The sequence below is a fragment of the Mobula hypostoma genome, chromosome X1 (genome assembly GCF_963921235.1).
Source record: "Mobula hypostoma chromosome X1, sMobHyp1.1, whole genome shotgun sequence".
In the NCBI taxonomy this organism is placed as follows: Eukaryota; Metazoa; Chordata; class Chondrichthyes; order Myliobatiformes; family Myliobatidae; genus Mobula; species Mobula hypostoma.
The window spans coordinates 52496937-52514021 of NC_086128.1; the positions used below are offsets into that span (position 1 = coordinate 52496937).

Consider the following 17085-nt stretch of genomic DNA (forward strand, 5'->3'; position numbering starts at 1 on the left):
TCTCTTCAATCACCTGATGAAGAATATATACTGTCTTGCCTTCTTTATAACTGCATCAATATGTTGTGACCATGTTGGATCCTCAGAGATCTTGACACCCAGGAACTTGAAACTGCTCACTCTCTCCACTCCTGATCCCTCTGGTGTGTGTTCCTTCATCTTACCCTTCCTGAAGTCCACAATCAGCTCTTTCGTCTTACTGACGTTTAGTGCCAGGTTATTGCTGCAGCAACACTCCACTAGTTGGCATATCTCACTCCTGTACACCCTCTCGTCACCACCTGAGATTCTACCAACAATGGTTGTATCATCAGCAAATTTATAGATGGTATTTGAGCTATGCCTAGGCACACAGTCATGTGTATACAGAGAGTAGAGCAGGTAGTTAAACTAACACCCCTGAGATGCACCAGTGTTGATCGCCAGCGAAGAGGAGATATTGTCACCAATCTGCACAGATTGTGGTCTTCCGGTTAGGAAGACGAGGATCCAATTGCAGAGGGAGGAACAGGGGCCCAGCTTCTGTAACTTCCCAATCAGGATTATGGGAATGATGGTGTTAAATGCTGAGCTATAGTTGATGAACAGCATCCTGACATAGGTGTTTGTATTGTCCAGGTGGTCTAAGGCCGCGTGAAGAGCCATTGAGATTGCGTCTGCTGTTGACCTATTGTGATGATAGGCAAATTGCACTGGGTCCAGGTGTTTGCTGAGGTAGGAGTTCAGTCTTGTTATGACCAACCTCTCAAAGCATTTCATCACTGTAGCTGTGAGTGCTAAGGTTGTGAACAGTGTGGCTCAGTTCAACAAACGCTAGGAAAAGGATGAAGTTAATATCTGGAGCATGGAATTTGTGATGGGGCTAAATGCCATAACTTCAATCTTCCCAAAATATTAGCGGGTGAATTTTGCATTCATCCATACCTGAAAACCCTATGTGTAACTTAATGACTGTTATGCAATTTATGCAAATACCTGGGTCTCTTGGGAAATCATTGTCAGCTCCAGTTAGCATTCACCTTGGCATTCATTCACATACCTGAACTTGATCTTTCCAGGTCTCGGGTCCAACTAATGTATGCACGCCCAATGCTAGGGCCAGTGCATTGTTCAACCATAGGAGCCTGCTGCCTCACAAGTTTCTGGCTCAGCCTCTGGGTATGCTGTCTGATAACTCAGATAGTGGAAAGGCTGGCAGGACATGTCATGTGGAATGCGAAGCCAAGTTTTTGAATGATGTTGGCTAATTAGAAGTATTTACTCTTATCTGTTCAGAGCTAAGAGGCTGAGGATTTGTTTACATTTTCTTAAAATCTGGTTCCAACTTGACCACCTGAGAGAATGGCGTGCTTGCAGATTTCTGCTTGGACTGATTTTAACAGTGTCTTACCATAACATTTTTGAGTAGCCATCTGGCCTGTGAGATAGCCTCTGTAGGTAGTCTGAGAAACAGTGTTAATATTTCAGATGGTTGCCCTCCCCTTAGAATAAAAGTGGATATAGTTCCTAGATAACAGAAGATTGAATAGATAACAGAAGATTCGCCAGACTAGTTACAAGGATGGTGGGTCATTTAAATGAGGATACATTCAGTAGGTTAGGCTTCCTTGTAGAGTTTAAAAACATACAAAATTCTTAGAGGAATAGACAGGATTAATGTGGGGAGAATATCCTCCACGTGTAAGAAATCTAGAACAAAAGGTCACAGTCTGAGGGGAAAAAAAGAGCAGGCCATTTAGGCAGACATCCCACCTGTCCCGGAAGTTCCGGGAGTCTCTCGCATATTAAAAGTGGCTCCCTGATGCCCACAAATTATATACAATGTTCCGGAAATCAATTTTTTTGAGTGCGAGCAAGAGTGAGCATGAGAGAGAGATGAGAGCGAGAGAGCACGCGCGCCATGGCAGAGTGTTCCAAAAAAAGAAAATATAAAACGCACGTCACCCCAGACTACACTAAAGTGTACCCCTGCCTGATAGGGGTCAAAAATAATGGGAGTGTTGTTCGCTGCACTGTTTGCAACAGTGACTTTTCTATTGCCCATGGTGGGTTAAGACTGTAAAAGATATGTTGAGGTGAATTTAACAGGTGTCATTCGTTCATTAGCGTAGCTAACGTTATTTAAACTAGCTGGCTAGCTGCTAAGGAGCAACTCTATTGCAGACATCCCACTTCTCCCGTAATTCTCCCGCAAATTGATGGTGCTACCTCCCCGAAATGAGTTTTTGCAGGGTGGGATGTCTGATTTAGGACTACCATGAGAAGAAACTTTTTAACTCAGTGAGAAGTGGATGTTTTCAATTCCTTGCCTAGAAGGGGAGATAGAACATAGGACACTATAGCACAGTACAGGTTCTTCAGCCCACGATGTTGTGCCAACATTTTAACCCACTCCAAGATCAATCGAATCCCTCCTATATACCCCTCCAATTTTCTGGCGGTGATACGGGGGTTTTACTTGTTGACCTTTGAAAGAGATCCATTGACTGCTGGATATTTAGGAATAGAGAAATAGGAAAAAAAATCCTAGAAAATGGAACTGGGATAGAAACTCAATTTTTATCAGTCTTGATAGACTGAATGGCGTCCGAGCCCAACGTGAATAGCTGTCTATCACCCTCTGGCTTATTTGCAAACACCCAGCTCAATACGTTCGTCGATATTTCATTTTGAATTTGGAAAAATAACTAAGATACGCATCTCTCATCTCCTCAATTGCATATCTAACAAGCAGGGTTCTATCGGATTGTTTTTTAGAAATGTTTATTTTCATTCTCGACAGGCAAATGTATCGGACGCAGTGACAGGTCCTTGCTCCGTAAGCGCGCAGTTGCCATGCGCTGAGGTCGTGCTGCATCTGGTTGCCCGTCGCCGATCGGCCTGTGGATTGTGAGTGAGTGAGTAGTGGCGTTTGCCTTCTTTGTGCTCGGAGGCTGTTTTTTCAGGGCACTGGTTCGGATCCCACTCCGAGGAAACAGTCGTAAATGTATTCCTTCCTGCAGCTGTTCCCTCCGGTTCTTAGCCATTGTCCACTTCCCCCACCTCATTGCTGGTCCTTCCGCCTTCCAGTGCACCCCGCTATTTCGGACCCCCTTTCACTGCCTTCACCCCACTGCTGCTAGTTTTTCCACACTACCATTACCCCCTCCCCCTTCCCCACTGCTTATTGCTCTCTCCTTTTTCTCCCACTGCCGTTTTAATCTAACTGGTACAACTTCCCACTCTTACTGGGGTTCGTTTCTCCTTCCACACACAACACACTAGTGTTGTTTCTGTTGTAAATTCTCGCTCTAATTTGTTAACTCAAAGCCAGGAGAAGGTAAATATTGAATGGCTGACTAAAGAATACAGAGGTTCTTGGCTATTCTCAGTTTTGTTTAAATGTTTTTCCCTTTTTGCTTTTCTTAACCCTGGCTGATGAACATGTGGCCTTGTTTCTGAGGTGGAAGGTTGCAGATTCAAGAGCCAGTGCAGAGCACTTCTGTATATTTCTTGCAGTATTGCTTGAATATGATGAAAACCTGATATACGTTCTGCCTTTGACAGACAAGATGCTGTAACCTAGACCACCAGATAAAGTGCTAGGAGGAACTCGGTGGTCAGGCAGCATCTGTGGAGGGAATTGGACAGTTGACATTTTTGATCATGATCTTTCATCTATGTTTCAGGTTGAGGTCTTTTGGTTTTTTTCCTGAAATGCTGACTGTCTGTTTCCATCTAGAGATGTTGCCTGATCACTGTGTTTTACCAGAGAGGGTTTCCAGTCTCTCAGGTAAATGTAAAAGGCACCTGAAAACCAAATAATCCATAGTTTAGTTTCTGGAATCGGAAATAAAAGCAGAAAATGCTGGAAATACTCAGCAGGTCAGGCTGTATCTGTGGAAAAAGAAACTGTTAAATGTTTCAGATTACTGTATCAAGAGAAAGTTTTAATGATTATGCATGTGAAGCATTAAGTATTTTTTCTCTCCACACTGTCTTAATAGCTGAGTCTTTCCAGCGTTTGTTTTTGAGAGGTTCTTCAAAGGGTAGTATCCTTGTAAATTTTTTTTTGTATCATCACCAAGAACTGAATGATGTGACTACTTATGCCTGAAACATCGACTGTAACCTTTTTCCACTGATGCTACCTGGCCTGCTGAGATCCTCCAGCATCTTGTGTGCGTTGCTCAGATTTCCAGCATCTGCAGATTTCCCTTGTTTGTGACTATTTATTATGGCCACTTTTGGAGCTTTGCTCTGTGAAAATTGACTTTTTTTTTGACATTGCCATAATATTTGGGGTATTGGATTTTATTTTGCGATTGTGAACCTGTTCCTTCCTTGCTGAATTATTTGTTTAATAAATCACATACACTTAAGTTAAAATTAAACATTTTTTTTTGAAATTTATCAAAATGAAAGAGCTCTACTTGGTCCATGTTTCGCCTCAGTCTCTTTGCATAAGTTGTATACAAATGAAATGTGAGAACAGATTTTATTGACTGTATATCATAGAGATAGAATCAGGAGTAGGCCATGAAGCCCATGACTTATAAGATCATAAATCATGGCTATTTTACTACCTTAATGCCAAGCTCCTGCATTAAATACTTGGCCTATAACACCAAAGGGGTGATTTTCATGTTGGTGTACTTTTTCTGAGGGTTATCAGAGGCAACAGTATTGATGTTCTACCTGTTGATAAATGGGACAAATGTATATATCATAGTTCGGAGCTCAATTGAGCTATGAGGAGGAATGCTAAGTGCATTGCAATGTTGATGGAATGAGTTGTCAAAAGAGTAGAAGGAGGAAAATGAGAAGAAATTATTTGAAAACGTTTAGTTAAATCATATGGACCTGTTAAATGTTGGTGTTCAGAAGGATTTTAATGACTCTTATGTGAAACAATCAACATGCAGATTTCAAAAGATAATGATAACTGTCACACAACATAGCAGTCAATTTTGTTTGGTAACAATATCCATTGCTTGAAGTTGCCTTAACAGTTGAGTTTGCTCTGTGAAGGGTCCCAGGGAAAGACAGGAAAGCACATCAACATCTGAATGACTAAAAACAGTTGTGAAGTATAATACTGTGCTTATATTTTAGAATGAGTATTAAGATTTGATAAAATAAAATTAATACAGAAACATTATAATGTTGATGTAATTCTGAAAGTTTTGCATTGCATTTTCCAACACCACCAGGATTGGGAAAATGGGTTGATTTATTGCTGTACATTTTATGGTTCTGTTTATTCATTCAGCTATAAGTTATAAGTATTTGATACCCAAATCAAAGTAAGTACATTGTTTAACTTGAGTACTCATTTTAGATTTCCCATCATGGATACAGATTTGTATGATGAATTTGGTAACTATATTGGTCCAGAGTTGGATTCTGATGAAGAAGATGGCATAAGCAGAGATGAAGATCTGGATGAGGTGAGGGGAAAAAATGTTCTTTAAACATGAAATGGCTCAAAAAAAAATTCTTATAGGATGTTTTGATGATACCAAAATATACCATTATGGATTGTAATTTGTATTATAACCACAATGTTAAAAAAATCTTGTGTATTAAATAATATCTTAAATTTATATCTTTCCCATTTATGGAAACAATTGCTTTTTCATTAGAGTACCATTACAGGTCCATTGTTTAGCCTTTATTGCATTGTTGTTCCTTTCTGCGGCTCGTGGCGCATCAGCGGCAACCTTTGCTGTTTCTTTAGCATTTTGTCTATATTTTTTACAAGGCTGAGTTGCTAGCTTGATGCTCAAACCAGCACAGATGTGATGCATGCAAGGCGCTGGCCAGGTTAGAACCTGGGACCACTCGCCTCGCAGTTCAGTTCAGCTGCAGCTACACTATCGGCCATCCTTTATTGCCTAGCACAATAATTTCTTTCATTATGAAACTATTACTCTAAAGATAAATTCTTGATAGCTGTAACTTGCCATGGCCCTTTATTTGTTTATTTGCTCTGCACTTTATCTGTAACTTGTGTATGGAATGACCTGCCTGAATGTCGTACAAAGTTTTTCACTGTATCTCGGTACACATGACAATAATAAACTGATTAGCTAAATGTTACTTTTCATGTAAGTTCCTCTAGAAATTCTCACATAAATATTCTGTATTCTGATCTTTTGGAACAGTCATAAAATGTGACATTGTATAGAAGCACTATAGGTACACGTGACACTAAGATCCAGTTACACTGTAGTTTCCAAAAAATCATAGGCCCGTATATATAGTTGCAAGAAAAAGTTTGTGAACCTTTTGTGATTACCTGATTTTCTGCATTAATTACTCATGGTATGTGGCCTACTCTTCATCTAAGTCATCTATAGACAAACACAATCTGATAAACTAATAACACCGAACAATTGTACTTTACATGTCTTTATTGAACACATTGTTTAATCATTCACAGTCCCAGCTGGAAAATAGTATTTAATAACTGCTAGGACCTCCTTTTGGCAGCAATAACCTCCAGCAAAATGTTTCCTGTAGCTGCTGATCAGACTTGCACAATGACAATGAGGAATTTTAGAACATTCCTCCATACAAAAACTTCTAGTTCATCAATATTTCTGGGATACCAATGGTCTTAATCATCCTATTAAAAGGAAAAAAGTTTTTAAAGTGTTCCGGAGACTTAAAGCACAAATTTTATTTTTACAAGAGACCCATGTGCGGAGGGGGGACAGACTACGTTTTTTTAAATTCTGGAAGGGACAACAGTTTCATTCGAACTCCAACGCTAAGATTCGAGGCGTCTCTATTTTTATAGACTCCTCAGTTATTTTTATACAACATGATATTATTTCTGATCCGAATGGTAGATTTCTACTGGTTAGTGGTCTACTATTTAATAAAAAGGTAGTTTTGGTTAATGTTTATGCTCCTAATATGGACTGTCTGGAATTTTATAAATCATTATTCAATCAGTTCCCAAATTTGAATGAGTTTTCATTGATCTGGGGCGGAGATCTTAATACCTGTTTATCTCCAGCTTTGGACCGTTCGGCTCCTCTACGGACCTTACCTAATAAATCTGCAACTTTGATTAATTCATTCCTCTCTGATTCTGGGTCGACGGACATTTGGCGTTTTTTGCATCCTCAGGAAAAAGATTTTTCTTTTTTTTTCACATGTTCACCATTCCTATTCAAGAATTGATTATTTCTTTATTGACTCTCGTCTTATTTCTTCAGTGATTAAATGTGATTATGACTCTATAACCATTTCGGATCATGCTCCACTTAAGCTTTCTATTAAAATTCAGGCCAATACACAAAATAATAGACAATGGCGTTTTAATTCGCTGTTGCTTCAGGACTCGGACTTTGTTAACTTTATGAATGAACAGATTGATCTTTTTTTTACAATCAACTATACAGAGGATATTTCTGTGAACATTCTTTGGGATACTTTTAAAGCTTATATTCGTGGTCAGATTATCTCGTATTCTGCTGCTTTGAGGAAGAAGCTGAAGCAGGAGGAGTTGGTAATTGTGGACAAGATTAAGGAAATTGATAAGAAATATGTTACAGCTCCCTCTGAGGAGTTATATAAACAAAGAACTGAACTTCAAATGGAACACAGTTTATTACTTTCGTCCTCGATTGTAAACCATTAAAGAAAACAAGAAGTGAATTTTATGTACACAGTGACAAAATTGGCAAACTGCTGGCTAACCAATTGAAGTCTAATTATGCTAAATCTCAAATTAATCAGATTTATAATCAAAATGACTGACTGATATTTGATAATGCGGGGATTAATCAAACCACCTGTGATTTTTATTCTTCCTTATATCAATCAGAGTCTCCTCGAGACTCTAAATATATGAATGATTTTTTAGATAACCTAGACTTCCGTGAGATTTCACAGGATATGTCTTCTATGTTAGATACTCCCATTACCACTGATGAGATTAAGAATGTTATTTCCTCTATGAATTTGGGGAAAGCTCCTGGCCCTGATGGGTTTACCGTAGAATTTTATAAATGTTTTGCACCTTCATTAATCCCTTGGTTCTGTAGGGTTTTCGAGGCTTCATTAAAACTTGGTAAACTTCCCGAATCTTTCAATAGAGCGTCAATCTCTCTAATATTAAAGAAGGATAAAGATCCTGCTCAATGTGCATCTTATAGACCAATATCTTTATTAAATGTTGATTCTAAAGTTTTTTCTAAGTTATTAGCAAACAGATTAGAAAAAGTACTTCCTTTTATTATTTCGGAAGACCAAACGGGTTTTATTAAAGGTCGTTACTCTTTTTATAACATTCGTACACTGTTAAATATTGTTTATACCCCCTCACAAAATGTTCCTGAGTGTGTTATCTCTTTAGATGCTGAGAAAGCTTTTGATAGAGTAGATGGCCTTACTTATTTAAGGTGCTTGAAATGTTTAATTTTAGCTCGAAATTTATATCCTGGATCAAACTGTTATATCATTCTCCTGTGGCCTCAGTCCGTACTAACTCTCTAAGCTCACTTTTTTTCCCTCTTTTTCGAGACACTCGACAAGGTTGTCCTCTTAGTCCCTTATTATTTGATATTGCATTAGAACCTCTTGCAATTGCCATTCGAGAATCTCCAAATATTACTGGGATAACTCGGGGCTTAAAGTCCCATAAAATATCACTCTATGCTGATGACTTACTTTTATATATTTCTAATCCTCAAGAATCCATCCCTGCTGTTTTAGAGTTATTAGCACAATTTAGTCTCTTTTCAGGTTATAAATTAAATCTTAGTAAGAGTGAACTTTTCCCGATTAATAAACAACTTCCCTTATATCATAACTTTCCATTTAAATTGATTAATAATTATTTTTCGTATCTTGGGATTAAAATTACTTGTAAATACAAAGATTTATTTAAGATTAACTTTTTACCCTTAATTGACCATATTACTCAACTTTCATCTAAATGGTTTCCTTTATATTTAACTTTGATTGGTTGTATTAATGCAGTTAAGATGTTTTTTTTGCCAAAATTTCTATATATATTTCAGGCATTACCAATCTTTGTTCCAAAATCTTTTTTTGATAAAGTTGACTCAAAAATTTCTTCATTTATTTGGCAAAATAAAAACCCGAGACTGGGTAAAATACATTTACAGAAAGCTAAGAGAGATGGAGGTTTAGCATTACCCAACTTTAGATTTTATTATTGGGCAATTAATATTTGACATATGAAATTTTGGTTACTTGACCAGGATATACTATCCATTCCTAAATGGGTAGCATTGGAATTACAATCTGTTCAGGGCTATACACTTGGCTCTATTTTAGGTTCCTCTCTTCCTTTTGATTTGAAACGCCTCAAACAGGTATCTAACCCGATAGTTAAATATACCTTACGTATTTGGTTTCAATTCAGAAAATGTTTTGATCTTAACCAATTTGGGCTAGCGATTCCTATTTAAGGTAACATTTTTTCCTCCCTCTTTTACGGATTGTGCTTTTCAAATTTGGAAGACTAAGGGTATTTCACGGTTTTTGGATTTATTTTTAGATGGTTCCCTTATGTCTTTTGAACAATTATCTAATAAATATAATTTATCAAGAATACATTTTTTTAGATATCTACAAGTTAGAAATTTCCTAAGTACTATACTTTCTTCTTTTCCAATGCTTCCTCCTACATACATTTTAGAAACTATAATTAACCTTAATCCATGTCAGAAAGGTGCATCGGCTATGATTTATAATATTATTATGAAACTTAGGAAAGCTCCATTTGATAAGATTAGGGTAGATTGGGAACAGGAATTGGGGTCTATCATTTCCGTGGATAACTGGGGGCAGATTTTACAATTAGTCAATACTTCCTCTATCTGTGCTAAACATTCCCTAATTCAATTTAAAGTTGTTCATAGAGCACATATGTCCAAAGATAAATTAGCTCGCTTTTATTCTCATATTAATCCTTTTTGTGATAGATGTCTGGGGCAGATAGCCTCTTTAACTCAAACAACAGGAATTCTGCAGATGCTGGAAATTCAAGCAACATACATCAAAGTTGCTGGTGAACGCAGCAGGCCAAGCAGCATCTATAGGAAGAGGCGCAGTCGACGTTTCAGGCCGAGACCCTTCGTCAGGACTAACTGAAGGAAGAGTGAAGCAAAAAAAGAGGAAAAAAAATTACATTAAATGAAAATATTGAATAAAAGATCTCCAGGTCTGTTCAAATTTAAGTGAGGAATCATAAAGATTGCTTCTAATTTTCTCCAAATTCAAGCATGATATCGTCTGAGAAAACCAAAAAAAGGTAGTTGGAGCATTAAGCTCTTTCCAATGTTATAAGATACATCTTTTCGCCATTAAAGTAAGAAATGCAATCATTCTACGGGCTGAAGGAGAAAGATTACTGGAAATTTTAGGTAGTCCAAAGACAGCAGTAATAGGATGAGGAGAGAGATCTATATTCAATACCTTTGAGATAATATTAAAAATGTCTCTCCAAAAAGTTTCCAGAGTAGGACAAGACCAAAACATATGAGTTAAAGAGGCTATCTGCCCGGACATTTATCACAAAAAGGATTAATATGAGAATAAAAGCTAGGACTCGGAATCACAGACCGCCGGGGCCAGGACTTGATACTGGGAGCCGTCGGGGCCAGGACTCTTCTTATTCACAGGACAGACTGAGACACAGTACATAAAACACGGAGCCGGGAATCCTCCTTAGACGCAGGATGGAGTCGGGACTCTTCTTAACACAGGGTCAGGACCCTTCCAGGGTACAGGGCCGGGACCCCTTTTAGACACAGGACATGGATACGGAGACCACTCAACGATGGACAGTACTATAACTGAGCTCAAGTACGCTACAAGCCGCAGCGAGCTCTTGACTCACCCCAGTGGGTTAACTTTGACTGACCCGTACTGACAAGGGAAGGCGGCTTGGTGGCACTTGCTTTGGGAGGAGACTAGGCTTGCTCCGGCCAGATGACATTGGCTCGCAGTACCTACGGTGACTTTGTTAATGCTCTCGTACCGGACAGCTGAAAGCCAGAGACTTATAAACTGCCGGTTCAGCTGAGAATAAATTGCCTCCAATCACCAAGCCCTAGGGACATGGGAAAACAGGGAACCAAAGGGAAATAGGGAGTCAATGGTCTGGTTTGGCTGGCGGGCAAAACAGAACAACAACACCTTGAGCTTCTGGCTGGCGAGAGTTTGGAAAAACAGTGTTTGTGTCTGCTGGCAACACACAAAGTTGCTGGTGAACGCAGCAGGCCAGGCAGCATCTCTAGGAAAAGGTACTGTCGACGTTTTGGGCCGAGACCCTTCGTCAGGACTAACTGAAGGAAGAGCTAGTAAGAGATTTGAAAGGGGGAAGGGGAGATCCAAAATGATAGGAGAAGACAGGAGGGGGAGGGATGGAGCCAAGAGCTGGACTGGTGATTGGCAAAAGGGATATGAGAGGATCATGGGACAGGAGGTCCAGGGAGAAAGAAAAGGCGGGGGGGACCCAGAGGATGGGCAAGGGGTATAGTCAGAGGGACAGAGGGAGAAAAAGGAGAGTGAGAGAAAGAATGTGTGTATAAAAATAAATAACGGAACAACACCTTATATTCTGTCTGGGTAGCCTCCAACCTGATGGCATGAACATCGACTTCTCTAACTTCTGCTAATGCCCCACCTCCCCCTCGTACCCCATCCGTTATTTATTTTTATACACACATTCTTTCTCTCACTCTCCTTTTTCTCCCTCTGTCCCTCTGACTATACCCCTTGCCCACCCTCTGGGTTCCCCCCCTCCCCCTTTTCCTTCTCCCTGGGCCTCCTGTCCCATGATCCTCTCATATCCCTTTTGCCAATCACCTGTCTAGCTCTTGGCTCCATTCCTCCTCCTCCTGTCTTCTCCTATTATTTTGGATCTCCCCCTCCCCCTCCCACTTTCAAATCTCTTACTCACTCTTCCTTCAGTTGGTCCTGACGAAGGGTCTCGGCCTGAAACGTCGACTGCGCCTCTTCCTATAGATGCTGGTTGGCCTGCTGTGTTCACCAGCAACTTTGATGTATGTTGCTTGAATTTCCAGCATCTGCAGAATTCCTGTTGTGTTTTTTTTTACTGTTTTTAATGGAGGTCAGGATTGAGGATGTGATTTTAAGTTTTTTAACTCTGCTTGGTTCCAAGTTAGCCCATTGCTTTGCTTTGCTTTTAGTTAGTTGCACGGTGGGTTTTGTTTTGGAGTTTTTTTTTCCTTTTCTCTATTGATATATATATAAATTAGTATACTATTATGTTACCTTAGTATATTATGTTTAAATTACATTGTTTATCTTTTTTTTGTATTAATATCTCCTGTAATTTTATTATATTCTAACAGTGTATTAGTGCCTTTATGGCTTACATTTTTGTATACTTATTCAATAAAAAGATTTAAAAAGGAATATTTCTGGGATACCTTGCATCAACCGCCCTCTTCAGGTCATGCCACAGCACCTCAGTTGGGTTAAGGTGTGGACTCTAACTTGGCCATTCCAAAACATGAATTTTCTTCCTTTTAAACCATTCTGTTGTTGGTTTACTCTTGTGTTTAGGATCATTGTCTTGTTGCATCATCCAACTTCTATTAAGCTTCAGGTGACAGACTGCTACCCTGACATTCTCCTGTAAATTGTCGTGATACAATTTTGAACTCATTGTTCCCTCAATGATTACAAGCTGTCCAGGCCCTGAGTCAGCAAAGCAGCCCCAAACCATGCTTCTTCCACCGTGCTTCACAGTTGCAATGAGGTTTTGGTGTTGTATGCAGTGCCCTTTCTTTTTCTCCAGGCATAGCATTTCTGCCAGAAAATTAAACATTGCCACAGAACATTGTCCCATAAGTGTTGTAGAACATCCAGGTGGTCTTTTGCAAACTCTATAATTCTTCTTCAGGTCCTCTGAAAGTTGTTTTGATTGAGGCATGGTGCGCATAAACAGATCTTTCTTGAGAAGAGTAGGCTCTGTCAGTAACTTGACTTTGTGTGTCTTTTATAGGGCAGGGCACCTCTACAACCCACATCTCCAATCTTATCATTGTTTGGAACACCTGACTCCAAATAGCTTTTGTAGAAGGTGTTACCCCAGAGGTTCACGTGCTTTTTTGACCCTAGACTGTGATTGTTTAAATGGTGTACTCAGTATAGACGAGAAGTACAATTACATGCAGACTATGGTTCTTTGCGGGAATGGGACTTGTTCTCGGGGTTTCATGACTGGCCGTTATTCAGCACGCCAAGAGCTTGGCCCAAGAGCTCAGCTCGCCTTTGGAGGGTTGAGATCTCGTGGCTCTGGAGGTGGACGGATCGAAGGTCGGTGTCCAGGCAAATTGGTGTGTCATGGGAGATGGAAGTTCTAAGACTGTGTGCCCAGAGATCCGAGATCTTTGGGCACAGAGCTTTGAAAAAGCGAAGCAACGGACTTTTAACATCGTAAACCAGCAAGTTGTTTGTTATGTCTCCTCTCGCTGTGAAATGGAGACATCTCTTTCTCCCTTATTAGGGGGAGAGAGAGCCTGTGGTATGTCGAATACTGGGTGAGCAAGTAGAATTTGGAGTACTGCAAGTCTGTGTCTTTGTTGTTGCTTTGCTCACACTTGAGTGCTCGGTGGCAGGTGCTGATGCTTTTTTTCCCCCCAGTGGGGGGAGGGCAGATCGTTGCTTGCTGCCACTTATGAGCTGGAAGGAGGGGAGCTGAGGGGGGGGTACTTTGGGGTTTTAATATTTAACTGTCATTCATTCTTTGGGGGCACTCCTCTGTTTTCGTGGATGGTTGTGAAGAAAAAGCATTTCAGGATGTATATTGTGTACATTTCTCTGATATTAAATGTACCTTTGAAACCTTTGAAATTCTGTGTTATTAGTTTAGGCAGATTGTGTTTGTCTATTATTGTGACTTAGATGAAGATCAGTCCACATTTTATGAGTAATTACTGCAGAAAACCAGGTAATTGCAAAGGGTTCACAAACTTTTTCTTGCAACAGTAGCAAGGGTGCGTAATACTTTTGCACACGTTTTTTGTCAATGTGGAGCGGAGAGCGAGTTTGTAAATCTGGTGGGAGCAAAGGACGTTGGAAGGAGCACGGCAGATGAGATATGGTTGAGAATGAGTGCTTGGGGGGGTGGGGTGGGGGGTTGTGGCGCGGGTGCAGACAAACCCATCCCTGAGACACCAGGCGACATAATTTGTTTACAAACAATTGGTTTATTGATCATTACAGGATGTCTCTGGTGTTTTCTGCTCCTTTTCTACTCCCTTCCCTTTTTCCCCAACTGTGGTTCCCCTCTCCCTGCCCCTTCCCACGCTGTATTCTGCTGCCTGCAGCTTAGTTGCTACTTACAAATTGCTCTACAGGATATTTGGGGCTGTTCAGCTGCAGGGCATGTACAAGCTGAGGAATAAGGTGGGAGGCATACTAGAGTTACTATCGATTTGTAATTCAGGGAGCGGGAAGCGGAGAATCAAATATCGCTATGATGATTGTACATTCTAGTATCAATTGTTTGGCGACAATAAAGTATAGAGTTTGCCTATTGACCATAACTTTGCAATTTGTGGCCGAGGATAAATTATAAGGGTAGGCTATCTATTTTGCTGCTCACTCTAATCTTGACTCCTATAATGTTACAGTCCTTGCCTAAGTGCAAGGTACAAGCAGGCATTTGGTAAGGAAGGCTGTGAAAAAGTTTTAAAGATGACTACTACTAAAATTGTTTTCAAGACTAAACCATGGAAAAACAAATATACTTGGCAAAGTCACATTTTCTGTCCTGAAGTTGATACTTAAAACTGAAGCAGTTTTTATTATGTTGACCATATTTTGACGTTAGTTAAAAATTCAAAATGAGAGCCTACAACATATGTCTTAGCAAGTCCAAATAAAAATTTGTTTTCTGTAATGGATGGATGCATGCTCCTCAGCCAGGTGCCATTCTTTATGTTGTATCAGACTGGAGAAGTATTTTCTGAATTTTTTTTTGATCATTGCATAAGTTCGCAAGGGTCTTTTTTTTCAGACTACAAAGGAAACACAAGTTTAAATGAATGGAAGGCAGCTGTAGGACATGTCATATTTATCTTTCAACTCGTCACTTAGTAACATTTATATATGTTTGTGTTGGAATAAATAAGGAGGATGAGGAAGATGAAGAAGCTGGAGATCAGGATGAAGATCACGTTGGAATGGAAGTGGTGCTGCATGAGGATAAAAAGTATTACCCCACTGCAGAGGAGGTATATGGACCTGAGGTAGAGACAATTGTTCAAGAGGAAGATACTCAGCCACTTACTGGTAAGTAAGGTGATATATTTTAAATAAATTAATAATCTAATGGATATAAGGGTATTGTTCACTGTAGTTAATTTTATTTATTTGAAAACTGCTTTTCCTCTCTCATTTTCTACTCCCTTTGGTGTCCTGCTCCTATTCCTCCCCCCCCCACAGATCTGCAGTTTCTAATTTCTAATAGATTTTATTTTAAAATAAAGGCAAGCTTATTTGATTAACGATGTTGGGCCTTGTTTTCTGTTCATCACGTGGCTTCTTGGGACTTGCTGGTAAGGTAATCACTGTGAAAATGAAGAGGAGTTTTTTGTTTAAATAAAATTAAAATCATTCTGCTGCATCCACCTTTTTAGGTCTTGCTATTAATAGATCTATTTCAGCTGATATAATAGTTGAGACATTTTCTGTTGAAGTATATTTTTTTTAAATTTCAGTTAATGGAATAATCTGTTGCTGTTTTTGAAATTGAGTTTTCTGTCTTTCAGAACCCATTATTAAACCTGTCAAGAAAAAGAAGTTTACACTGATGGAGCAGGAGTTACCAGAAACAGTGTATGATATGGAGTAAGTGAATGTTTTTGCAGTACATTTTAAGCTTATTTCGAAATTAAGTCAAGGTTAATTGGAAATAAGAATTATTGTTAAAGAAGGAGTTTTTGCTTAAAGAGTACAGAGAAAATTTATGTGAGTATTGCTGCCTCTGGAGGACCTGAGTTTTAAGGAAAGATTTTAAAGTTAGGACCTTATTCCTTGAAACATAGAAGATTGAGAGGAGATTTGATAGATGGGGTAATGCAAGCAGGCTTTTTCCTCTGAGCTTGGGTGGGACTGCAACTAGAGGTCATGGGTTAAGGGTGAAAGGTGAAAAATTTAAGAGGAACAGAAAGGGAAACTTCTTCACTCAGGGTGGTGAGAGTGTGGAATGAGCTGCCAGCACAAGTGTGCATGCACAAGACTTTTACTCTAAAACCAAGATCTTTCTGATGCGTCCATATTTTTATGCACTGCTGTTAATTGATCTATTTAGACTGATACAATAGTTCAGACATTCTTTGTTGAAGTATGATTTTTTTTTGTTTTGCTTTTTTATATTTTCTGCACCCAAAGTATCCATTTTCTTTTTGGATTTGTGGATAGTTAAGCTTTTAGTGATGTTCAACGGGACTGTGCTCAAAAAATGTCCAAGGCCTGTTCAGTGTAGAAATTTTATAACTGAGGCATTAAAGCTGGATTCATTCTAGGATGAAGGGTATCCATAAGACATGGGAGCATAATTAGGCCATTTGGCCCATTGAGTCTACCCCACCATTTCATCATGGCTTATCCATTTTCCTGTTAACCCCATTCTCCTGCCTTCTCCCCATAACCTTTCGCGCCCTGACTGATCAAGAATCTATCAATCTCCACCTTAAATGCATTCAGTGACCTGGTCTCCACAGCTGCCTGTGACGATTAATTCCACAGATTTGCCACCATTTTGGCTAAAGAACTTCTTCCTCATCTCTGTTCTAAATAGATGACCCTCTGTCTTGAGGCTATGTGCCCTGTGGTCCATAGGCTCACGAAAGGAAACATCCTCTTCATATCCACTTTAGATAGGCCTTTCAACATTCGGTAGGTTTCATTGAGATTTCCCCTGCAATCTTCTAAATTCCAGTGAGTACAGGCCCAAAGCCTTCAATTGCTGCCAATATGATATCCCTTTCATTCCCGGAATCATTCTCATGAACCCTCTCCAATGTCAGTACAACCTTTCTTAAATAAGGGGCTCAAAACTGCTCACAGTACTCCAAAGTG

The 17085-nt window shown here is 39.5% G+C and overlaps 1 protein-coding gene across 3 annotated transcripts in view; it reads left to right on the forward strand.

Annotated features, from left to right (window-relative positions):
- Window positions 1-2824: 2824 nt before the first annotated feature.
- eftud2 (elongation factor Tu GTP binding domain containing 2) overlaps window positions 2825-17085 on the forward strand; it is a 110524-nt gene continuing 96263 nt past the window's right edge. Inside the window, exons 1-4 of one of the 3 annotated variants that reach the window (XM_063036933.1) lie at window positions 2825-2897; window positions 5321-5429; window positions 15135-15294; window positions 15774-15852. In XM_063036933.1, the coding sequence (XP_062893003.1) occupies window positions 5331-5429; window positions 15135-15294; window positions 15774-15852 (338 nt within the window). In that variant the 5' untranslated portion in view covers window positions 2825-2897; window positions 5321-5330. The remainder of the gene's footprint in view (window positions 2898-5320; window positions 5430-15134; window positions 15295-15773; window positions 15853-17085) is intronic. The other 2 variants (XM_063036934.1, XM_063036935.1) reach the window with 2 other exon arrangements.